At 39.4% G+C, this 26,449-nt stretch overlaps 1 protein-coding gene across 1 annotated transcript; it reads right to left on the bottom strand.

Moving 5' to 3' along the window:
• Positions 1–521: 521 nt before the first annotated feature.
• On the bottom strand, positions 522–24,555 carry LOC120633933 (R3H and coiled-coil domain-containing protein 1). The gene is made up of 6 exons (XM_039904344.1): positions 24,390–24,555; positions 17,486–18,507; positions 8,129–8,243; positions 6,286–6,407; positions 5,509–5,601; positions 522–4,766 (listed from the first exon to the last, which is right to left on the bottom strand). The coding sequence occupies exons 1-5, from the start codon at positions 24,422–24,424 to the stop codon at positions 5,525–5,527; spliced, it is 1,371 nt and encodes a 456-aa protein (XP_039760278.1). The 5' UTR covers positions 24,425–24,555; the 3' UTR covers positions 522–4,766; positions 5,509–5,524.
• Between the last annotated feature and the right edge of the window lie 1,894 nt (positions 24,556–26,449).

The following is a 26,449-nucleotide window of genomic DNA, read 5'->3' as shown; positions in this document are numbered from 1 at the left end:
TATGTTTTTCATTACTTCGCACTGCACAGACAGACATTCGCTGGTACATATTTGCACAGGTTTACATAAACTAGTGGCCAAGTACGCAAAAGCTAGTACCCAGTACCTTTCACTAAGAATGTAAACCCAAAACTTTGAGTACCGATTTTTCTACACTCCAATAACGTGCGACCGAATGTTCTCCTTCCGTGTGTGCGGCGTCATAATATGAAATATGATAAGGGGATTTTTAAGAAAGATTTCCGGGAGATGGAAATTTGTGTTCAAAATTATTTCGACGAGCTCTTTCCGTGTGGTCACTCGCGCTGCTAAATTTAAAAAATGACACCAAAAGCCATTTTTAATATCTCCTTTCAAGACTGCGATATAGTAACCTTTTAAATATGTTATGCATGAACACGGAAGATAATACATTCCATTTTCAAAGCTCCCGAAAATACTTCTTATTAAAACTACCTTACTAGATTAATGCCCTAAAATGGTTTGTCAATAACATGCCTTTATCAGACTCAAAAACAGAATATCGTTTACGCATCGCTTGCATAAATCACAGTTTATTACATGTTTATTTATTCAAGATCATAGAGATTGAGAATTTATTTGGTTGGCAATTGTGGACAGCATCGTCGAAACAAAAGTGACTTCTTCTTTATAAATAGCACAACTGTAAGGTTTACATTCCACTGGGTTTCAGCTGTCCATTCACTCTCTTGGAAGACAGCGAGGTCAGTAGAGCTTTGGACAGCAATCCCACAAAGCCATTGGCTTGAAACCTTACTGGGTAAAAAAGGTGATCAGTTGTGTTTTCATTTCTTAGTTTTGGGCGTAATAATATTTTAAGAACAAATATGGCGACTAAAAAGACAATCAAAGTATCAACTGTTTTGTTAATAGTTGAAAATGTCTTGGCCATATACACCAACCCTTTGGCATATAAGTTTAATTAGATAGCGTTGTAATAACATATTACTTAAATACAAGTTATAATAATGTATTTTAACAAAGTCACTTTCATTTCAAGACAATAAAATGTACAGGCTCAGTATAAAATCGCAATTCCCTAACTTAACATTACAATGCACTGGCGGGCGAGGTCCGGAGCCGCTGCTGACTAGACACGCAAAGGCACGAACTCACAACTGAACACGTGGCCGAGAGGCGCCCGTTCAGAGGGGGCGTTGGCACGACGCCCAAGTTTTGTAACAAAGCGCGTCGGTATGGGCACGTAAAAACGCCTATTGCGCACTGCAAGGATTTGGCACGGTATTCACAGCAGCTATAGGGTGGTAACAGAAAACGGAGTAATGAGCATAGTAAAATTTTTGGCACGGCTGTAAGAAGAAGCCGGAAGTAGGCACATACATTTATCTATCTCAAATAACAAAACGAGAGAAATTTCTGCTAGAGCCTAACTAGGTGACAGGCGTGTGGTGGATGGTTTATAGTTAATTTCAGAAATGTGCCAGAAAAGTTACACTATAGAAGTTGAAACTACAAAACATTTATTTCATAGATGTAGAATTCACGCAGCATTACACTTCTAGGTTCGTTGAAACAGCCCCTCAGGACGGCACGCGCTCTCTCAGATAACACAAGTGAGCGATAACTTACAATATATTATGCCTTACTAATATTTGGTATTACAATACATACTAACGCGACAAAAACAGACAGGAGAACAAAACAATGATGGAGACATCTAATCACTTTTGTAATTTATTTATACCGAGTGATTGTTTGAGATGGGCATCGTAATATAAATTTACCCCAACTGCTTTTAACATTACTATATATCCGGTGTTATTTATCATTTCTTTAATCTTTATATCTCCCGACATACGCTGTCTATGCACGTTTTTAAAGCTGACGTGGATTAGCCAATTAAGAATAGGTAGTGCATAATGAATGTCATGGACTTCCATAAAGTCATACTTCTATCTTCGACTCCAAGCAAGCCCTTGACTGCAATCTCACCTGATAGTAAGTGTTGATGCAGTCTAAGATGGTAACGGGCTGACCTGTTAGGGGTATGCAGTTATATTAAACCCATACCCTAATCGATGTCGACGCGACATCGTACCGGGACGCTAAGCTAAGCTCGGTATGGTCGGGTCGGGTGGTAACTAGGCACGGCCGAAGCCTCACCGTTCCTATACTAAAAATGTAATTTTGGCTCAAAAAATCACTCGGTTTATTTAATTTTAAGCACAGTAGCACCCCTTACACAATACTTCAGCAGATATTCACGCGTTACATACCGGCGAGAATTTAAAATACATCGGCATACGAAACCAAACTCTTGCGCCTTGTAATTCGGCACATATTTGCTTGCGTCAGCAATGTGATTTTTGTAAATGAAACGGCAAACAAAACCACGAAAGCTGGATTGCAATTTACTGCGTAGTCTTAGAGTTATTTTTGAGTCCTTACGACTTGATCCTTATGTAGTGGTACCATGCAGTGTGGTTACCGACACAAACTATGTGTTTCAAGCAGGGGTGATACTGCCAGTGTTAGTACATTTACTATTTAATCGAAATTTCCTTTAATATTTTTATAGAAAATTCTTTAAAAATGTCTCATACAAAATTTTATAAAGAAAATATAGATAAATAAAATGTATATAATATATATATACATTTAAATTTTTTGAAGGTTTAACTTTATTATTGATAAGAAAAAAAAAGCGATGTTAAAATATAGTTCAATCAACACACGTTCACATTTAACGTTAAGTAAAACTATCAGTTGGAAGTTTGTTTATAAACTTATCAGTTTCTTAATTAAGTTGACATTAATCTTTTCGGTTAAATGTCCACGTAAACTTCACATTTTCTAAACTTAGGTAACTAAAAATTATATTCTAATCAACTTTAGTGTTAATGAGTATCATGCTAGTCAGAAATTAAGACTAAAGTTCGCGGTTATAAAATAATTGAATATTTCAGATCAATATTATGAATCGTTCAATGATCAATCTAAATCAAGATCATAATCATATGCCATCATGGTCGAAATTCCAACACTAAAGTTTAGCAAGTTAAAATTCTAAAATTATTAAAATTTCCATTTTGTATTTTGTTATAAATTTCAATGTAATAAATCCCTATAAAATACAAGGTGTCCATCGACGGACGCGCCCGCCGCTTCGATAAACAATTGCTATTACAAAGTCATCGTATACCCAAGACAATTGACAAGTGGCAAGGATATAAAAATGTAATCTCGTTTCGTTTCACATAATAATATCACGAAATAGTCCTATCTTATGAAAATAAATTTAGTGCTATTTTTTCCACACGTCTCCTTAGACAGATTCTTTAGTTATAACTTATTACATGACTTCTAAGCATCTTTCACATTGATACGTTCAATGTATATAAAATAATCGCTGCCGTTATTATTCGTCGAATTATCGTAACTCGGCAAGAATAATTTCGATTCGTGTATTGTCAAATTACTATCCTCATAATGACGATTCGTTTAAAATATATGATCTGATTGAATATCGTTGATATCACTCAATTCGTTAGTAATCATAATTATATTTATATCTACCTCTTAGCATGGGATTCGCAGTGTGTTACGTCGTGAAGTAAAATGAAACGATTATTATTACTAGTACAGAATTTACGACTTTATAACGAGACACATAAGGTTCGTTTTACTTCGTAATATTCGCTAGATTCTAAAGGACAAAAATCAAATACGACTATCGATTGCGTGCGAATCGCATACTAAGAAAATTTAAAAAGTTCGATCATAAATACGCAACGCCGATGCTGCGCACACACAAATAATTATTTTAAACCTTAGTACGTACAGAATACGGTCCGAAACCTCTTGCCCGTTTCCACTTAACTAGATATCATTCTAAAAATAGCTATTCGTAGTATTTCTTTAGACTATGTAAAATTATACTAGATATATATCTATTTGAGAGCTTCTTAACATTATAATATATTTCACGTAGCAAGTACCGCGTGACACATTTGATAGTTGTGTACTAGCACAGAGTTATTCTCTGTTGGGGCGCATTTCCATTGGCCGACATAGCGGGGACTTCCGACATCAGGACATGCCCTTCAGAAATGTCCCGCACTACGAATGCTTTGCCTGCCATTATTATTTTATTAGAGGCCGTTATAGCCTTAGAACTTTTCGTGCTAGTAAGGTTGCAGTAGCCAAACGACTAGACCCACAATGCGTCGGGACATGCGTATTTTGTAATTTGTTTTGAAGTAATGAAAGGAATTCAAGTAAGACTAAGGCGTACGCGGTGGCATCCAAATTAGCGCCCTGCAAGTGGCGAATCAAAACTTTTGATAAAAAGGGCTATTTGTGATTGGTCGCACGCAATACGCAGATGCCACCGCGGGTTAGCCTTCGTCAAAGTGTCACGCGACAACTCACGCTCCGTACCCAAGTACGTATAAGTCTTTTGTTTCTTACTTGCCTTACAAATTAAATACGATTGTTTACATTATAAGACAAGTTAGAAAAAAAAAAGTAGTACACCAGGTGCGCGGCATCAAATGTGCCAGAAGGTACTTCCTGCAAGTGAAGACTATGTTTAGTAAATTGCAGTTTCCGGCATCGCTTACAGCAGTATTATTTTAGTATTGTTGGCGTTTTAATTCAGAATTACATTCCTTAAGCTCAGGGCTTCAAGGTCATTCTAAAATATGACTACTTTAAGGAATGGCAAGGCCCAGTTCTGGTCGGCCGGCGGGTGCCGCGTAGACAGCTTCATCGGTGGCCCCGTCCTGAAACGCGGGGGATAAACAACGTTAGTCAAACATAACGAGGGCTTCTTACTGTCTGTCACTTAATTATAGGTCCTTACAAAACCTGTAGGAACCGGGATATTATACCGGGTATTTTCCGGGATAAAAAGTAGCCCATGTTAATCTACGTCCTTTCTAACTACTCTTTGCCAAAAATCAAGTCTATTGATATAGCAAGGGCGTGAAGCAAGGACAAACAAACAAACTGACTTTCGTATTTGTAATATTTGTTAAGATTGTAGACGGTTTTGTATCGTAACGCTTGTTTCAGGGACGTCAAGGTAGGTTGCTTTAAGCTCTGAGCCTTCCTTCGTGTGTCGTGAAGCCAGATTTAGGTCAAGACTATCACGTTGAACGTGTGATAAAAACATTTAGTAATTTAAAATATCATGTAAAGGTAAGGTTCGTGAGGAAATCAGCACGCCAGAGTTTTCCACACGTGATAGACTATGGGGTCGAGTTGGAATCCCTAACTACTACTACTAGCTACTAAACTAACTTTTCTAAGTTACGTGCGTTTTAATTGATTCAAATATCACTTGCTTCAAGGAAGGGTGAAGGAAAACATCGCGAGGAAACCTGCAAAGGTGTGTGAAGTCCAGCGATTCGCACTGGGCCAGCGTGGTGGACTACGGCCTTAACCCCTTCTCACTGTGGGAGTAGAGCCGTGCCTGTAGTGGGCCGGCAATGGGTCGATGTGAGGACAGACGCGGTCACGTACAAGGCGGGGCGCGCGCTCAGGCGTCCAGCGACGTGTTGGCCAGCGAGCCGTCCCACGCCGCCTCCTTGTGCAACGCGGCCTGGCGCTTCTTCTCTGCAACGGGATGAGGAGAGGTTGAGTTTACACGTTCGACACTATTATAACTCTTTATTTGTATACCACATCATTAATATACAACGTGTAACGAAATAACGAAATAATGTCGATGGATGCATAATATTTCCCTGTAAAACTATGATATCAAAAGAGGCTAATTTATTTTTTCATACAATCGAATTCAAAACAAAAACATTCAAAAAAGTGTTTACTCATGACAATCCTATCTGTAGACCGAAAAGTTAAAGACCGGCACGCGCATAGTATCTACTCTACGCGATGCGTACCTAAGATTTAATTTTGCATGTGATGTTACGGCTGCATCTGATCTCTTTTGGTAAAAATATGGCAGTGGTTTACTTAAAAAAAACTATTAGGCTTTCGGTTTTACACTTAAATTTCAGAGACAGGTAATGATGTACTTCTTAAAGCCTGTGAAGTATTATTTCGGTTTTCATTTACAAAAAAAAAAAAAGGAACACGAGGAAAGTAGTAGAATACACAGTCGCCTTATACCAACATAACCTCCGTCGTCCCACATAACCTCCGTCCGGAAAACGGATAGGCGGTAGCGGGTTAACCTATGGGTGGCTAAATGACGCTAGTAAATGTATAGCAGGCCGTCGTCCCTAAATCGGGCTTATAAAATCAGCAGAAAGTGTGAGCGCGCCGCATGCTCACCTCGCGCGCGGCTGAGGAGGCGGCGCTCCTCCGCGCGCTCCTGCGGCGCCGTGCTGAGCCGCACGCCCAGCGCGCCCGACACCAGGCGCCGCGCCAGCGCCGTGCACGTCTCGGGCCGCTGCCTGCCACGCCAAACTCACGCTTATTCACACGCACCTAGAGCCCGGATTGCCTGCTACTCCGCACCGCGCACAACGAAGGGACTGCTTCGCGGAGTATAGCAGATCGAGCTTAATATTCACTGTACTAATATCACTTGTTTTGGAGTCTCGGAATCAGTGCTTCTGATTTTTGTTCCACTAACATTTTGTTTAAAGCCCGAGCTAAACAATTGGAAATTAAAAAGTTTTTTGACATCACATTAGTAGTTGTTGTCGATTTCGAGCTTTGATTATGTCTGTCACGAAAAGCTTTTAAACGAATGCGATAAATATGGTAAGGTCTAGCAAACGAATGGCTTAAAAGTTTTCTAACCAAACTTAAATAACAAACGAGAAGTATTCTAGAAGAGAAGTCCACTTTCATTCAGAATTTACAATAATGACTTACCTCACATTACTTCTAATAATTGTACTCTTTTAGCTGATGACATTCCCATTGTAATTCAATGTAAATACCATTTAACATATCAGCCTACGAATCAATCGTACAGTAAATGACACAAACAACTGGCTGGTAGAAAATATAAAAAATAACTATGTACATGCAATATTATAATAAAAATGAAAAGGCGAATAATATAATTATTAGTTATATTAATGAGATTATTAAAGAAGCGCTAGTTGATAATTTTCTTTGCATTACTTTAGGCAACACCCTTTCCTGTAAATAACATGTTGACAAAGTTAGTAAAAACAAGTTGACAAAAAGCCATTAACCGAAAGAAGAAGAAGTTAGTAAAAAAAATTAACCAGTATGTATATCTCCGTACGCGCCTATCCAAAACGGTACGTGAAGAGACTGCTCTAATGGCATATCATACATTCGTCCTCTCGTCATTAAGATATGGATTGGTCATATGGGGCAAATGTTAGATACTTGTCGGCCTTTGTTTAAATAAAATTAATTCTCCCGCTGCCGTGCGTGTACATTTACGAAATAAGCCTATTTGTTCGAAAAAATGTGACAGATATTTTCACAGAGAAAAGCCAGGCGGTAAATTTAAATACCTTAACAGACATCTAAACAAACTTACTTCCTGTATCAAGAGCTGCATCCTTTTACAAAAATTGTTATTGTATGTCTATTAAAATTTACAACAATTTGCCTGATCAATTGAGAATTGCCTTTTGATGCGTTCAAGAGAAAATTGCATTAATGGCTAGTTAGTAAGTGTTTTTACTCTGTTAGTAAATATTTTTTAATAGACTATATGATTTGTTAGGGAAAAAAAAAATTACCGTATAATATTTTATATTAAATTTGATATAAAATTTTACTGAAATATTAATACCGAATAAATTGTAAGTTTAATGAATCACGAGACTACTGATGAATCAAATTTATAAGAAACTAGCTGTTGCCCGCGACTTCGTCTGCGTTAGATTTTGTTTTTAAAGTATTCAGTATCGCTAAGCCTTAAATGAGTATAGTAGTATATATATAACATGTGACTGTCAATTAATTAAAGATAAATAATTTGCAATAAAATAAAATTGCGACTATAATTAAAGATCTAAGCGATCCTATCTCTTAAGTTGGAGCAGACTGCTCACGGTGTGCCAATTTAATTTAAAATCGGTTAAGTAGTTTAGGAGTCCATCGCGGACAAACATCGTGACAGTTGATTTATATATATTAAGATATGTGAGGCACGGCTCGTGCGCGTGGCGAGCGACCGTACCGGTAGGGCTGCAGGAACTCGGCGCACTTCTTGGCCTTGTTGCGCGACTCCAGCGTGGCGGCGTGCAGCGGCCGGCAGCGCGCCAGCGAGCGCGGCGCCGCCAGCACCTCCGCCGCTGTAACAGCGCGCGCACCGTTACACGTTACACCACTACATAGCTACAACCGTACTCTTAAGACGTACTGAGGATAAATACTAGAAGCGGCGATAGCCCAGTGGGTAGGACTTCGACTTCACTTTCGGGGGGCGAGTTCTAATCCCAGCGCACCTCTGACTTTTCTAAGTTATGTGCGGTGCGTAATGGTGAAAGAAAACATCGTGAGAAAACCAGCATAACTGAGAGTTCTCAATAATTTTCTCAAGGTGTGTGAAGTCCACCAATCTGCACTGGGCCAGCGTGGTGGACTACGGCCTTAACCCATTGTGGGAAGACAGCCGTGCCCGGTAATGGGTTTATATGATGATGATGATAAATATTAAAGAGAATATAAATTGCACCGAACACATTCATGGAATTCTCGTTCCAATAACAAATCAGGATAGTATTTGCTAATCGGGGGCAATTTCCTGTTGCCGTTCACCCTCTATGTACGTGGGATAAGACATAAACCACGGCTAGCAGCGTAGATATAGTTTACCCAACATATATAGATACATAGATTTGTTGATATTTATTATGTAAGTACGATGGTCAAATTGCCTCATTTTCTGAGAGAGATTTCGAATTATGTAGATACATTACCAAACAAAAGCCATTAGTGGGTTCCTAAGATTTCTGCGCGACATCAAGGAATCCGTTTTACCTCTTGTTCCACCTCATGACATTCGCATAGCGCACTAATGTCTTCCTGGAAATATCAACTATTATCCACGACGTTACTAAATTTGAAAATGATTATCGTACCTACATGTAGCTAAATTCTTGTTTTGCCGGAAATAATCAAACACTTAATCAATTTAAGCATAATAAAATGAATAGCATTATAAATGATCTTATTTCAATACTTAGCCTTGTTTGTATGCATTGTAAGCGACCACCTTTGATCGCAGATGATGAATTAATCGGTCAATCGAGTAGGGCCACTCTATAATAGGATGACCGTCACGTAATCGCGGCGACGCGGCCCATTCGACTCATTAGTCATACGCACTCGATGCCCGATGGAGAGCTGACTGAACTAATAAACTAAAGTCAATTAATGGGTATTATTTCTTTTTAAGCATTATAACAAATTATGAAGTATTTAACACTACCATGGATTAGTCTTCCTCCGTAAGAGATCACGCTGATCTATCGTTCATGCTAATGTCAGTATATTTTTGAGAACAATTATTGAGAACGATTGACAAAACGAGGTTATTACCTTGTTAAGAAGAATGGAAATTGAATGTCATTCATGTGCTATTTATAGTTTAGCACATGCCAAGTCTAAGGTCAGATCAGGTCCCGAGTCTGACGATCTTTGAAAGTAGATTTAACCGCAACGTTTCCTACTAGTCTACTACTAGAAGTAACGAACGAGTGCTAAAAATGCATACCTATCGCAATTTAAAAACCGACCGACAGGAAGGGCGAATTGCAAACCACTCCCATGCGAGCAAGAAAAATATTTCGAATTCATCCCACGTACAAGTATGGAATATTATATCTCTGGTCTAACATTAGTGTGCTGTCTGAAAAAATCTTAATTCATTTCGTATCAGTAGATCTTTTAGTGACCGAACTCGTCCGGAGCAGTTCGCCCGCAATACTCATTTGAGCCGCCGAGCAGCATCGCTATGTTTCGGTCTGCCGCTACACTTACAGGCACAACGGAGCTGAACCCCTACGCCCCAGCTCCATGGATATAGAGCGGCACTTCGTACGACGTGTTTTTTGCACGCCTGAAAATTTTGCCCTGTTTAAAGGCGATGGCTTTCCAAGCTGACCTTGGTTCATCAATTGTTGTTTACTTTCGAAGAAATACTACTAGTACTACTGTTACCACATTGGAGTTTGGAAGAAAGATTCTTGCGAGAAGCATCCAATACGAAACTCGGCAAATGCCCTTTCCAACTTTAATGTTATGGTAATCTTCGACAATTTACAAAAGAGTGCGAGAAAAAATTGAGGCAAACTGACGTACTAATATCAAGAAATTCCTCAATTATACTAGTAACCTTTTTAATTGTTTTGTTTAAATTTGCGTGCCTTTAGATGGGCTAATATATTGTTCTACATCAGCTTTTAGCAATATCTTTAATTTCATATATTTTTTTGCAAATAAATGATTAAGAAATGAAATAATTATAATTATCACCTCGATGTAATGGGTGTTTTAAGGTATTATTGAAACTTAAATATTGGTCTAAACTTAACTTCGGATTCAACCTCCCAAACTATGTCTGTAGTAGATTATTTGAATATTATTACAGGTTTCATTATTTGTGTGGCCTGAAACTCGAGTAAGTAGGTGAAAACCCGCCAGCCCGCGCTTGTGTTGGGGTCAGTAAGGCGGCAGGCCCACATGCGCGGCGTTGCGTCACCGGCCAGCGACCCGACGCACGCCGACCGCTAAGTAGGCCGTGTGTTTGTATTGCTATTTACCTTTACCTCAGCGCGCTACTAGCTGCCTCGCTTCTGCGTGCAGTTTACTTTGAATATTAATACTTCCCTAAAAGATATACATAATATCTGATACTCAAGTGATTCACCCCGCAGTAGGTGGTTCACCTTGAAAATGAAAAACCAAAAAAACGAAAAAACGCAAAACAGACTACCTTGCTTGTTAAAATATAAGTGCATTAGGTACTTAAGTGATAGTGTCGTAAGTACAAATAAAGCTACATTTATCTACTAACCAAACCGACGTAACCCACTTTGGCGTGCGCTGGTTGCCGGCAACAGTTGAGTAATACGATGCAATGCGGCAGTGAGACCGGCGGGGAATCTTGCAATATAGGATTAACTAAAGGCGAACTATCTGATTACCGATAATCATCGAGAACAACATTGTTATCTGCACTTTAAAAACTTAAAAGCTCATTTTGTTGTTTATTAACTAACTGAGTGGACAGACGATGTCAAAAGACGATGACGCATAAAGTTGTTTGATAGATACGACACAAAATCATGGTTGTTAGAAAGTCTAAAGTATCTCATATGATGTTGACGACCTAGGAGAACAAAGGCACCTGATTTCAGTATGTGTTGGACCTTTCAAGGTCTTTGAAACGGTAAATTTATTGAATACACTTTTCCATCGTTTCGGAATCATGCATTACGTCAACATCATCGTCAACCCATTGCCGACACATTTAATTACAGAACCTTACGCAAATGATCATAAAAAGCCCACTTCAATGATCACATATCGCGAACACAATGCAGTAAGCACTTCCCGCCATCACGTGGAAGTCATTCAGTAACAAAACACGCGCTTCCAGCTTCCAATTGTTGACTTATTGTCACTTGTTACTTCACGTTCCAATCAACAACATGACGGATGACGCGCCGCGGGAAAATGTGCACCATTGTTGGTGTTACTAGCGTCATGGTTCCGGACACTTCTCACGTCAGTTTGCATACGTGCCCTCGAAGAGTATACGTTATTTCTGGTGGTAGGCTTTGGACCTGGCTAGTTACCACCCTATCGCCTAAGACGTGCCGCTAAGATGTCGCGTAGAAACCGATTCGGCGTGCGATGGCGCGTAACGCTAAAGGTAAAGACCATAAAAGGCCTCACTAGTTGCCCTATCCCTTCCATCTAAGACAGCTCCTTCACTCAGCAGCCGCTGCGGTGGCAGCCAAGCCTTAACTTCCATTAAATGCACGAATCCAAAGCATCGATGTTGATCGTTGCCCTCAATAAACGTAGTATTATGAAAGCATTATCATTATTATTTAAGAGTCGTAAGTCGTAAGCGGCGCTCGGGGCTGTCAAGTTCAAGGCGGCTTGGATCGTGTTTGGAATAAAAATTGGTTAAAGTAGGTCGCGCGCCCCGACCTCGCGCGCGAAATCGAAAGTTACGATTGCTGAGACGTCTCCGCGCCGCACATTGGATCGACGAGTCGCTGTAACTTAACGTATTCATAATGGTCACCATCCTAGCTCTTCATGGTCCACTATTGCCGTTTGTATCCTACTACATTCTTAAAGTGTTTGTTCTTTTTTTTTTGTTTTTTGAGCTCGATGTGGTGTACAAATAAAAAGTATAAATAAATAAATAAAAATTGGGTACAAGTTTCTTCTCACACAAGAACGTATGCCCATCACGGCTTTCTAAACATAATTTATTTTCAAAACAGTCACTAAAAGCCATTACTTTAAATTGAAGTTATTTCTAAAAATTAGAAAGGGAAAGAGGGAATCAAACTGCCGGCCCATGCAAACGCAATCTTGTTTTTTAATTTATCTTAAGAGAATTTGAAAAATATGCAGTTTAATAAAAATAAAAATCTGTTTCGTAATAAATTATGCTCTTTAAAATAATGGAACCTATTCAAAAGCTTCACCTACCGAATATAAAGAATATTCTTCAATAATTTCTCTCATCTCAAAAAAATCGGTGTATAAAATCAAGGAAAAATAAATAATGTAGGTATATATGGGCGCAAATCGCCACCTGTCGGCAATAATTGGCGACTATTGATATTTATGTTTTAGTTTATCGTTAAAGTGAATATTTTATAATAAAAATATCTGAAATATATCAGATTTAAATTCAAATAGTTATTTGTAAACATAAAACCGCTACTTATTAGGGCCTGATATTTAATAGACACTGTTTTGACTGTTTGAATGTTTTCAAGATGTTTGATGTTCCATTTATTGTTAAACTACTTCATTTACTGTGAAAATGTTCAAATTAATATCTTATAGAATTAATATCATTTTTCTGTATCAAACTTTATTATTTTATTAAATTCATTTTAAATCTGGCCTGCGGCGCCATCTTTAGACTGACTAATGTTTGTTGCAATTAAATGAACAAATCTCTGTATTATATAAATGATTAATCATTTTAAGTAATTTAAATTGATTTATTTATTATAAATTATAAATATTAAGGAATATTTTAAGAATTATTTTGCAGTACCTAATTTTATTTGTTTGTTTCAAAAGAAGTTGTATTTGCTATATCCGTTTTAGCCATTGTAAGGAAACTATAAAAGCGTTTAATTTATGTAAATCGGTTCTGTTCTATACTAGCAATTGTGCGAAAATAAACTACGTGATATTTTATTATAATGGACACCGAGCGTGAAAACCCTGGCGTATCGCCGACATATACATTATATATGCATTATTTATTTTTCCTTGCATTTTAAAGCTGAAATGTATAAAGTTTTGATTATCTTGCACCCAGTGTGTGTACACACAGAAAATGTCGTTACAGAAGCATTTTTTACGGTGGACTTCAAGCTAACAATCCTTTGTCTCATAAATGCCTGAGGACTTCGTATAATTCTCATTATGAATGAATGTGAATAGGAACGCTTTATTCTATAGACTGCGTCACAGCTCCACATCGTAGTTGCACATCCGACACACAAAAGCACCTCGCATATTAGTTTGTAATCATAAATGCGTGTTCCTACTTTAGTTGTCGTGATTTCAAAACTCAAGTTGAATAAGTTCGCTTATCACTGCAAAATACGATTTATTGAGCAACCGCGTCGGTGAAGGTGACTCTTAAAGCTTCATTGCTTGGACGCTTGGTCAAATTTCTGCAAGTCTTTGCCAAGAATAATCTTTTAAAATGTATCAAATGGTACAGCCATGTTGCACGGGGACCGGAAAGTAAGGTTGGTAACCGATGCCTCATCATTGCGGTCCCTAAAGTTAAAAATCGCGGTCGCACAAAAGAGCGCTGGCTAGGTAGACACAGCGAACGCATCTCAACGCCAATAAAACGGGCAGTGGGCTAGAATATGCCAGAATGCGGTCGAAAAAGAATCTTTTTAAATGTAACACATAACCCTTCCTTCTAAATAATCCGCAACAAAAGCCACCTAGGCTCATCACCTCTAACTACTCCCATTATTCATCATTTGGCCTCCTTGAAACTGATTTTAAGGAAGTTAGTGACATACTTGTGAATCTAAAAACGGGTAGTGCATCAGGGTGGGACAATGTCCCAACAGAATTTCTTAAACTAGCTAACAATTTGATTGCTCCCATCATTGCGCACTTTGTTAATCGTTGCTTCAGTACAGGAAATTTTCCTGCTATCTTAAAAAAATCGATTGTTACACCAGTCCATAAGGGGGGAACCACTAATGATGTTAGTAACTTTAGACCGATCTCAGTATTACCTGCTATCTCCAAAGTTCTTGAAAAAATAATCAACATACGACTGCTTAATTATTTAGAACAACGCAATATATTATCTGAATGCCAATACGGATTCAGACGAGGTAAGTCTACAGAAGATGCTGTATCAGCACTTAGTACTCTCATCGTAAAACAGTTAGATAGCAATAAAAAAATGTCTCACAGTCTTCCTTGATCTTAGAAAAGCTTTTGATACTGTTTCGGTGCCCATTCTTATCAAAAAACTCGAATCTATTGGTGTAAGGGATACGATATTGTCTTTGTTTAAGAGCTATCTGAGTGAGCGTACCCAAGTAATCAAGATTGATGGATATATTAGTAGGGAGATAGATATTAATTATGGCGTCCCCCAGGGTAGTGTTTTGGGTCCAACCTTATTTTTAATCTATATCAATGAACTGTGTAATCTAAAGCTACAACATGGACAAATCTTCTCATACGCAGATGACACTGCCATTGTGTTCACTGGCAACTCTTGGGAAGAAGTTCACAGTCATGCTGAGAGAGGGCTCAGGGACATTTCTAAGTGGCTGGTATGGAATCTTTTGACGCTTAATACAGAAAAAACTAAATATATGTGTTTTACTATCCGTGAATGTACACAACCAGGTCAACATCTTAAACTTAAGATTCATACATGCGGACAGTTACGCAATGACGCGATCTGTGACTGCCCGGTTATACAGAAAGTTTCGACTATTAAGTACCTCGGTGTAGTGCTAGATCAACGAATGACTTGGTATTTTCATATAGATTTAGTCTCTAACAGGATCAGGAAACTAATATGGATATTCAAAAGCCTGAGACATATAGCTTCTAAAAAAATTTTGAATACGGTGTACATAACTCTTGTTCAATCAATTATATGCTACTGTATAACAGTCTGGGGTGGTGCAGCCAAAACGAAATTTATTGAGCTAGAGAGAGCCCAACGATCTCTTTTAAAAGTAATGTTCTTTAAATCTTATCTGTTCCCTACTTCACAACTCTACTCCACCTCTGGGATACTTTCAGTCAGGCAGCTATATGTTTTGAACATAGTTCTTAGAAGGCACAAATCTTTACCGTTTATAGCTTTAAATAAACGTAATCGATTTGTTGTGGCAAAACCTCTTCGCACCAGAACTGTTTTTGCGCGAAATCAATATTTCTCGCAATCAAGTTACTTATATAACACGATTAACAGAAAACTTAAAATATATCCGCAAAAATTGCATGCATGCAAAGAAATATTAAATAAATTTCTATTAACATTAAATTATAATGAAGTGGAATCGCTATTAAAACGCATAATTTAATATTAAAACAATTATAGAGGTTAAAACACACACACACACGCACGCACACGCACACGCACACGCACACGCACACGCACACACACACACACCCACACGCATACTCACACCCTCACGCATACTCACAAACACGCACGCGAATTACTTTACACTTTAAATATATTGTAATGTCATTTTTCTTTAATGTTCATTTTTTAGTTAACTTAATTTCTTCTGTTAAGATGTCTATTATTTTTAATATCAACTCAAATATTTTTGTTTGTATACCTACCCTCGTTTTTATGTTTATTTCTTGTTATGGAAGAGCGGTGTCTTCTGACACAGGGGTAGTAATACTACCCTTAAAAGAAGGCTCCAGCCATTAGTGTTTAAAGTAATTTTATTTACCCAAATAAACTATTTTTATTTTTATTTATTTTTTTTATAACGCAAATCGATAGATAAAGCGGCCGCATTTCCCATTTATGCAACTGCAAGCGGCGGCGGCGGATTGCCTCACGGATGACATTTGAATGGGCATTAAAGATTGCCGACGCGCTAGGCTGCATGGCATCGGAGTCACGATGTGTTAGCTCACGCGGCTTCACGAAATGCTTACATTCTAAACAAATCCTCTGCAAGTGATTAGTCACGGAAAATCATAATTCCAATTTTTTTCAACCCTAGTTAGTTGTAATTGGTAGGCATCACATTTAGCGGCAAACGAATAGTAAGGAGTGGTAACGGAGCCGGGGTTTTTACTTTACTGTGCTTTTCCTAATTTTGGGTTTGTGTGAATTATTGTTATAACATTGTGTAAGACCTCTTTTTCAATTGAACTTTACTGTAAGCACAGTTGATGTTGATTGTTGAAGATGTTAAGGTTGACGATCGCCTTTTATTTTACTTGTATATTTTAGTTTATTTTGTTTCCGTAACTAGAATTATGAGCAAACAAAGACTATAAATGAATAAATAAGCGGATTACGCGATATCGCTACGCAAGCGGATTAAGACAGTGTAGTGTTTCAAAATAAAATGTGGTTTGATTATATTCCCACACGCATTCCAAACAAGACAATCCAAATTGTGTGAATCAGTCAAGATAATTATATATCTCACGACATCGACCGCGTGTATCGCAAGAGTGGTGCGAGCAGGGAGTTCCTCCGCTACTCCACGATAACGCAGTTTGATGTCTGATAAGACAATCATATTTATAATACATTTTATTCGCAACGTTTTAACATTGCAATTAAATTTCCACAAATATGTATAAAAGAAGCGAAGGCGTCACGAGGGATATCAAAAGGTCGATTCCGTAATATAAAAGACCCATCGTGATGGAACGATGAAGAGAAAAATCTGGAATCGACCAAAATTAAACACTTCAAAGTATGACAAAGTTCTGGGCGTGATGACGATCAAAAGGAATACGTCATGAGGTGTCAAAAAGAGGCGAAACGTATGTAGCATGTATGGCGGAACAAAACAATTATTTTTACAGTAGGTTAGAAATCGCGTAAAATGATAACGATACTTAGAAAATAGCAAAACTATGAAACGGAGTGTTTCGGTCCCGCTTCCTGACCTGTTGTCTTACTTCGTAAAAATAAATTTCACCACACCAGGTCATTTCTACCGCGCACTAGCAATTTGTGAACATTGTTAGATCTAATGTGTTCTCATAACTATGAGAGTTATTCAAGGGGCGGATCAAGGAGCCTGAGGCCCTTTTCCGAGGCAAAGAACAAAAGGACGCTCACCTATTCTAGCGCTGCTGAAGACGATGAGCGCGTGCGTGTCGTCCACCCACTTGATCTCGAAGCCCGTGTCCTTGTACTCGCTGAACATCGCCAGCAGGTCGTTGGTGTGGAAGTCCGCGGGGAAGTCGAACACCTCGAGCACGTGCGCGAAGGCCTCGTCGCCGGGCCGGTAGGGCGCGTAGTCGCGGCGCGCGCGGCTCACGCTCACGCGGCCCACCGTGGCCGTGAGCTCCTCCAGCAGCGACGGGTCCAGGCACTCGCCGCTGTCGTCGAACACGGCGTCCCAGTCGTTCTCGTCGCGCCGCAGCGCCGCGCGCGCCTCCGGCGGCGCCTCGCGGCTCGCCTCGGGCTCCGCCTCCGCGGCGCCGTCCGCCGGGCTCGCTCTCTCGGGGCCGGGCGCCTCCTCGACGGGGTCGGATATGACTAGGACGTCAGAGTCGAAACTCTGCTTTATGATTCGCTTGCCGCTTCGGTTGATCTCCTGGGACGCTCGCTTCAACTCGTCGGCCTCCGCATCCTCGTCCTTGCGGTATAAATAGTCGCGATCGATGATATCGTCGATACTGTCGAGCCGCTCGCCCGGGGCGTCGCGCAGGGCCATGGTCAGGTCGCCGGACTCATTGGCGCCCCAGCTCTCGTCGTAGTTCGAGCCGTAGTCGTAAAAGGTCGGCCTGTAGAATCCTAACTGGCCGTTGGCGAAGTAATCTCCTATATAGAAATTGTCACCGTCGGCCGCTACTCTGAAGCTGCCGTCGCCGGCGGCGTCGCCGGGGGGCTCGGCGGGCGCGGGCTTGTCGCGCAGGGGCGGCGGCGTGTACACGTTGCAGAACTGCTTGTGCGGCGCGCGCCGGGGCGTGCCGGGCGCCGGCTCGCGCGGCGCGGGCGAGCGGGGGCTCCTGTCGGCGCGCCGGGCGTCCGGTGGCCGGGTGTCCGGCGGCCGGGCGTCGTCGGCGTCGGGCGCGCGCAGTGCTCGCGGCACGTACACGGCGCGGTCGGGGCGGCGCGGCCTGGCGGAGCCGGACCTGCGGCACGAAGCGAAGCGACATTAGCGACGCCACTCGCTCGCGCTTGCGTAAGCTGGATATCACTTTTTGATCGTCCAGCGGCGAGTATCGTAACACAATGGCTAATGAGATTTAAAGAGTAACGAGTAATAAAGGCGTTATGTAAATTGATAATAACGTGTAGTCTAGTTTCTGCGTGAATGACTCGGAACAATTTATGAATTGTCACGAGTTCTTGAATGAGAATGATGTTTACTGGATTCGGTCACAAAGTGTATTGAAGTGAATTTGTTTCTTAGTAATTATTAATAGGTTAATGTGAAATACATTACGAAGATTTATTTCTTACAAATTATGCAATACATATAAATCAACCGATACATATTTTTTTTTCAATACCAACTTGAAGAATACCTGACTTAGGTATTTTTCAAGTCAAAACTACAAAATAATCCCAGTACGGACGACGCGATCGCGGTTCAGCCTCCGCGTGGCCCACTGCTGGGGTATCGGCTCAGTGCGCGCGACGTAACGCAAGGGGGGCAAGGTCGCGTCGTAATAGCCTCTCACTCGGCACACTTTCGACACGGAGTCCGCGCCGAAGCATTCTAATGTTTTGTTTGTTTTGACATTGCGCGTGTTGGTGCGCTTGGAGACGCGGGAACTGTTGCGCCAACGCCAAATACTTCTATTTCAATGTAATCAAAGATCGCAGTAAACCTCGTGAAGGTCGATGACCGAAACGTGGTCATCGACGTTTTCTTGGGTGAATTTTTAGAGCCCTAAACTTCCGAGTTAAGTTGCAGAGAACTGGTTATGAGGCAGAAAGTACTTTAATAAGAATCTGAGTAGTACTTTTATCATCATCATATCAAGCCATTACGGGCCCACTACAGAACACGGGCCCCACAATAAAAAGGGGTTAAGGCCGTATTCCACCACGCTGGCCTAGTGCGGATGGTCGGACACCTTTGAGAACATTATGGAGAACTCTCGGGCATGCAAGTTCCCTCACGCTTTTTTTCATCACCGTTGAAGCAAGATATATTGAAATTGCTTAAAACGCACATATCTGAGACAAGCTAGAGGGGCGAGCTGGGATTCGAACTCTGCCCCTCGAAAGTGAAGTCGAAGAAATATATGTATATATTATTATGTTTTTTTTAGTTATTACATAAATGAATTTGTTTAAATTAAGATTTGCGTTTGATATGTTATGACTAAACATTTATACCTACAATGTTTTATGCAAATAAAAGGATTTTATTTGATTTGAAAGACCGACAGAAACATAAACGTCTTTCACAAATTTATCGTAATGCACTTGAATTGTCCATAAGAGTCAACGTAAAATATACCTTTACAATTTTTCTAACAACCTATTTTAAATAACGCATTTTCAATTATCAACAAACGAATTTTGTCAAACAAAAACCTCGTCAACTATCAAAAACTATATTGAGGTGAATAGATTTTTTTATTTCTTTATAACCAATTTGAGACCAACCTAATATAACAATGGCCAAAACATGATATAACGAATACTTATTTACTTTTTCCCTCCCGTTTTTTTATACATCGAGGTTGCACTGGTACCTACTTGAAATAAATGAATACATATGTTTTTGTAAATATATTATTGTTCAAATAAAATTATCCAAATGAACTATTCCTATATATTGAGTAATTGATTACATTTGGGTTTTTTGAAACTTTTATTTAATTTGTAATACATATCGATAAGTAGTAATTAAAAATGTAATAATCGTGAAATACTATAACGATTAACGAATATGAGGAAACAAGTTCAAGATAGTAATGTGTTATCGACACGGCAGCCGTAAATGTTAAACGAATTAAATGACGTAACCGGGTTAGCGGCCCCCAGTGTCAACATCTGTACTTCGAATCGATACAATGTTGCTAAACTTTTGGAAAAGTATTGCATCGATGATAATGAAATCTGTTGTAGCTGTTCCAAAAAGTGATTTTGAATCAAATTACCCCAAAGATAAAAATATGGGTAGTATAAATAAGTAACAAGAATTGGTATAACTTAAAAGTTCAACTTAAATAACTACAATATAAATTAAAAAATTTGGAACAATAAGTGAACGTCTGGAGATGGAAATTTTCCAACTTTCAATATTAATTGTAACATTATGAGTTTTTTATAAAAATTAATTGGTGGAAACTAGAAAAGTATTTCAGGGGCCTTATCACCATCGCTAAAAACAGTTTCATAATATGACATAAACGACGTCCCTAAAATAGGATAACTATGAAAAACGAGCGTCAGCAATATTGGAATATTACTGCTTTTACCGACGGTAGTAATCTCCCGGTCAGAGGAATCCTAGTTACAATTTAGTATTCAAATGTTACCGAAATCTAATTAAACAACTAGCGGCGGTATTAAACATCGCTTATCACACGCGTACAATCATATAGATTAAAACATTAGAGAAATCTCAATGCCCTACATAAGTGGGCCAATGCCATCGCAATTCGCAACATTCAAAAAAAATTAAAGCAAGGAACTAACGTAAAGACAGACACGAATGTAATCCTTAATTGAATGCTAATGTCGATGCTGATGACACGGCGATCAATCAGCGCACTAATCAGTCAATGAACGTAATCGCTCTGGTAACTACGCAGTTGCGCTATATCACCAACATATTTTTCAATAATACTCGTATAATAAATAAATTATAGCGCGATTTTCGGAGTTAGGTGCGTTTCAAATGTAATTAAAGCAATTAAAATATCATTGAACTGTGAAGGAAAACATCGTGAGGAAACCGGCATGCCTAAAAGTTCTCCATAATGTTCTCAAGGTTGTGTGAAGTCTACCAATCCCGCATTTGGCCAGCGTGGTGGGCTCCGCCCTTCTCATCGTGAGAGATTCGTGCGCCGTAGTGGACCGTTAAGGGGATGATGAAGATTAAATAAATGTACAGAAAATAGAATGTATTAATGGGGTACGCTTTTAGATCATATTCAATTTCATACTGTAGATTGTATAAATGAGCGTTGACCTTGAACTGAAATCTATCAGTTACTTGAAAATACTTATATCTCTAAATCAAATAGGTAGATTTTAGTGATATTTAGGTGGTTCCCTAATACTCCCTTCTCTTGATCTTAAGAGATGTAGCTGTTGTCTGCCTCTCCGTTCGTCCACGTGCTACCAACGCCGTGCTATCAACGACGCCTTGAAGTACCTACATAGTTATACCGAATAACCAAAGTCAATGTTTTTATCGATAATGCTGACTGGGTTGCTGCAGTGCTGCAGGAAATAACGGCATCCGGAAGTCTGCCAGAGAGCTGAAAGCTGGCTTAGGGACAGTGGTAAAATGCCACGCTCGGAAAATCAGCGAACTAAGAACATATCGCATCTGGGATATTTTCAGTCTCTTTTATAAAGAGCACTAACTGCAATGAATAAAACAAGAGTTCAAGTACTAAGTAATAAAAATGTGCAACGTAATAAAGTGCACTAAACCTTACTAACCCAAAATTAAGTTACTAGTGAGTCATTTGAATAATCGTAATATAAAAATAGGTAACCATTATTTGTTTGATGCTTCATGGTAGAACAAAAACATAAATGCTGTCGCAAGGTTAAGAAACTGGCATTCATTTAATATTCTACTTGCAGCGATTAAACTAAAGCATCTTTAATTGTTACGGTGTCAACAGTCACTGGACTATTGGAGTCATTGACAGGGCATTCTTATAATGTGAAATTACTATAACATATTTATTTTATTTAATTAAAAAAAAATCCAATGTACCCTAATACCTGTAATCATCGCCAAATCAAAATGAGCCCCATTTCAATTAAGATTTTATTATAACTAACTTACTGAGATCGGGCTCAGGGGGCTCAGGCTCTGTAGATCTATGTGTATAGAAGCCATGCGGTCTTGTAGTTAAAATAGACTTCATGTGCCAGTTAATGTGAGGGCAAACCAGTGACTCAAACATTTTAGAACATATAGGCTTAGCTTAGAAATGGGCCGATACTTTGTGATATCCCTTCCATCTCCGTCTTTAAAGACAGGTACTATACGACTGATTTCCATTTCTTAGGGAGAATCCCCTCAAATAGCGTTCTATTAAATATGATAGCAATGGGAATCGCAAGAACCTTAGCACAGTTTTTGATAAAAATAGGAGGAACTTGATCAGCTCCAGCCCCTTTATTTATGTCAATTCTTAAGAGATTTTTTTGACATCTTCTACCGAAAAAATTAAATTATCCAAGAGAGCAACGTAATTTAAGGTATTGTGTAGGGAGTTGGCGGTGTCCGCCCCCGTGCCTCGGAGAGCAAGTTAAGTCGAACGTCTCAGTTTTTATCACTTATTTGTGCGAATTTGTTAAACACCACCCAGAAACCCGCATTGGAGCAACGTGGTGGGTCTAAAACCTAGGCCTGTACCCAGCAGTGGGACGTTAACAGGCTGCGGATGATGATGATGAATCATATTACTAGCGAAAACGTTATTATTATTAATAATTTTATAATATTTTATTACTTGCAGAATAACGCGGTGATAGCCTAATGATTAAGACTTCGCTATCACTAACAGGGGGCCGAGTTCGAATCCCAGCACGCATTTTCAGTAATTAAAATATCTTCAACGGTGACGGATAACATTGTGAGGAAACCTGCATGCCAACCACCAATCCGCACTGGGCCAGCGTGGCGGACTACGACCTCAACACTTCTCATAGTGGGAGCAGACCCGTGACCTGTAGTGATATGATGATACAGAATAACAAATAAGTGACGCCAGATAAGCGTTACCATATGTGTGGACACTTGGTTAATGTCAATATTTGCTAAAGCTTATTATTTTATATCCGTATTTAAAAATTACGCGAATTGATTGTACTGAATGAATTAAAACATCTGTAAGTGAACCGATAGGATAACTTCTACCTGCAGGGCGACTGCTTCAAGGATAGCCAGTTGCTACGTAGACACGGTAATTGTTTATGTGTAAGCGTAACTTTATATCAATTTTAATTTACCTTCTTTGCCAGCTATTTAACAGCTTTGTGAGCTTTTAGTTAGGGCTTATTATACAAGGAGTAATGCTTTTTATCCTACAAAATACACTCCAAATGGGAGAAAATTCTATTCTAGAAGTTAAAGATATTTAGAAGGTAGCTTGTTTTGTAGAAACGGGCATAGGTCGCCTTGTGTTTTTTTCACCTAGCGAAGTCACACATTGTATGCAGGCGATGTTGTGGGAATAGTCAATTGATTTAAATCGATATACACTGGAACTGAAACAGAAAGTTACTAAACAACAATTTTGAAACCGATTTCAATTGTGCCAAGATGCTTCTTGGGACATTTTTCTTTCGATACTAATATAGATCAGCAAATTATCATAACTCCAAATTAAACTTTCAACTCAATTGGCCGTGGAAAATTTACCTAAGAGCTTTTTTTCCTTATAATTTTACGGGATTAGTACTTTATTATTTGTCATCTTCTTTTACACTTGGCATTCGTAAAAAATATTATCTACCAGAGCTATTATCTGCTAGAGCTGTCGTCCACTAAGAATAGGAAATACAAGGAAAAAAACTTGACTCATGCGCTTGAAGTTTTGCCATAAACGTCCCGCATAATATTATAGGTACCCACTTTTTGTATTGAGTACCTATATACAATTAGGCAGATGTGGTTTAAGGCTTCTTCCTTAGGCCACACCATAGGCCTACCTGTTTACATCCGTATTGAAGAATGTTGGGTGACATTCCAGATCTTGAAAAATAATACAGGAGTTTCAAATGCAAATTCGTAAAACTTGAAATATCATTAAGAATCACCAAGATCTAATGCCGTGGAAAACCCTTATCATATCATACTCACTCGGTATCGACGTCAGTGTTCTCCAAGGTCGACATACACAGACACAAAATCCGCCTCTACCACAAGCAGATAAGGTCCGAACAATCACTGCACAAACACAATTCCGCGTGTTATGTATTATCGCAGCGCTAGATCGCGAACAGTGGCGCACGGCCTCGCTCGGGCACGGTCGGACAACGAGTGGAGTAGGAAGCGTGCACTCACCGGAGCTTTTCCTGCGCCTGCGCCCGCGCCGCCCTGCAGCCCGCCGCATCTGTTACACAAGCACACATAACACACCCGCACCTATAGGGCACCAGGAAGGTCCTATTTACTACGACACAGCAGCCGACGCGCCGCCATGTCCGGGCGGAAATTATTTTTTAGGACGTTGATAGTTAATATTATAAATGCGAATGTGAGTTCTTTTGTGATATCTTATTTCACGCAGCAACGAGCAGTGGGTTGAGGTTATTTATAGTTCGGGCCCAGGAGTGATATAACATTGTTTATCCCGGATAATGCACGGTTCCTACGGGTAAGATTTTAAGGGCTATTTTGTTGCAACCTTCATGCTGTAGCTAACTTTAAAAGTTAGAACTGCTCATGAAAGCGCAACAAATTACCAGAAAATTAAATTAAAATATTAGAAGGAGAAGCAGGCCGCTCCGCTCTCATCTCTCACAAGAAAAGTTATAAAGATTGTTAAACTGTAAAATGATGTTGAAAAGGGTATCGTACTGATTTTCTTGGCTACTTCTTCTCGGTACCGGTACAGTCACTACAATCAGACTGACTTGACGTTTCAAAAGTGCTTAAAAACTAGGCCTACTCGAAATAAATGAATTGTGAATTTGATCAATGGTGTCGCTCCTTCCACCGAGGGCCAAGCTAAGCTACATCCCGGAAAGCGAGACGCGGAAGCGCGTCCCACAAACCAGCGCCGCGCACTCGGCGTTACATCAACAGTGAACGTCTGAGGCTGCCGCCCACGCTCCCACGCGTTACGAGCACATCTTTACCCGAGTGTTGTAGCATTAGTACAAGATTGCTTGCTCACAATCTAGGAGGCGTTTTCGAGAATGGACATACCTAAACATCGCAGTAAAATTAATATTATTTACATTGAATTAAAGCTCAAATTCTTTAGCTTTTATTTTACAAACGTTCCGTCCCAATCTGAAGAGTTTCAGGCAAATTGGAGCTTTTAAGCAATGCCGATAAGATCCATTTTATTCTGCTGTTCAAGTTACTCGAAACGACTCCTCGTTTGCGAACGTGCAAATCTTATGCTAATGGTACTGTAATTATTTGTTTGATATGAGGCTACTATGCGTTATGGCATTGTTTGTACGTGCAAGCATACATATTACATTCCCTGTCTCTGATTTAAGAGGATTTAAGAGGATTACCGGGATACCCGAGCTATCGATAGGTAAGGATGGTGATAATATTACCATGCACTATTAATATGGAATTAATTGATTTTTAACGTATTGACAAAGAAAACATTAGCAAGTGATTAATCTTGAGCTTTTTTATAGTTCACAAATAGTCGTGGCAAAAGTCCCTTTGGGTTATATAAGTGACATGTTTTCTTTAACTTCAATACCTACACTTTTGAAACGTCAGGTCTGTTGGTCTATTTGAAGTGACATGGGTAAGGAGGTTAAGGTAAGCTCAAAGAGGAATATAATAAGACTTGCTAAAATTCCGTTGCAGCTTTAGTTTCCGAGTAGTCTACAGAGAATACACAAAAATTGTGTAAATTTCAAAAGGATTTTCTGTTACATAATTAATTAAGAATGATTGGTGGTGTGCATAGATGTGCGATGTAAACGTACGCTCTCTTATCACTCGTACGATCTTTAATTGTGTAACAAGTTTATTTAGGTGTATGCTCATAGTACTAACATTCTTTAGCACTCGCTATTTGTAACTCAGCTAAACCTAAACTAACGGCCTAAAATTAGAACACCTTAAGTTATATGTTATGTTTTTTGCTGACTGGTCCACCCAGCAGCGCGCGAACGTTTAGAACTGTATTTAATTTCATTCTAAATATTAAGTGGCGTTTGGTA

This window comes from Pararge aegeria, chromosome 22 (assembly GCF_905163445.1).
Source record: "Pararge aegeria chromosome 22, ilParAegt1.1, whole genome shotgun sequence".
Taxonomy (NCBI): Eukaryota; Metazoa; Arthropoda; class Insecta; order Lepidoptera; family Nymphalidae; genus Pararge; species Pararge aegeria.
The sequence above is the reverse complement of the archived record's forward strand: the minus strand, read 5'-3'. Positions and strand labels throughout refer to the sequence as shown.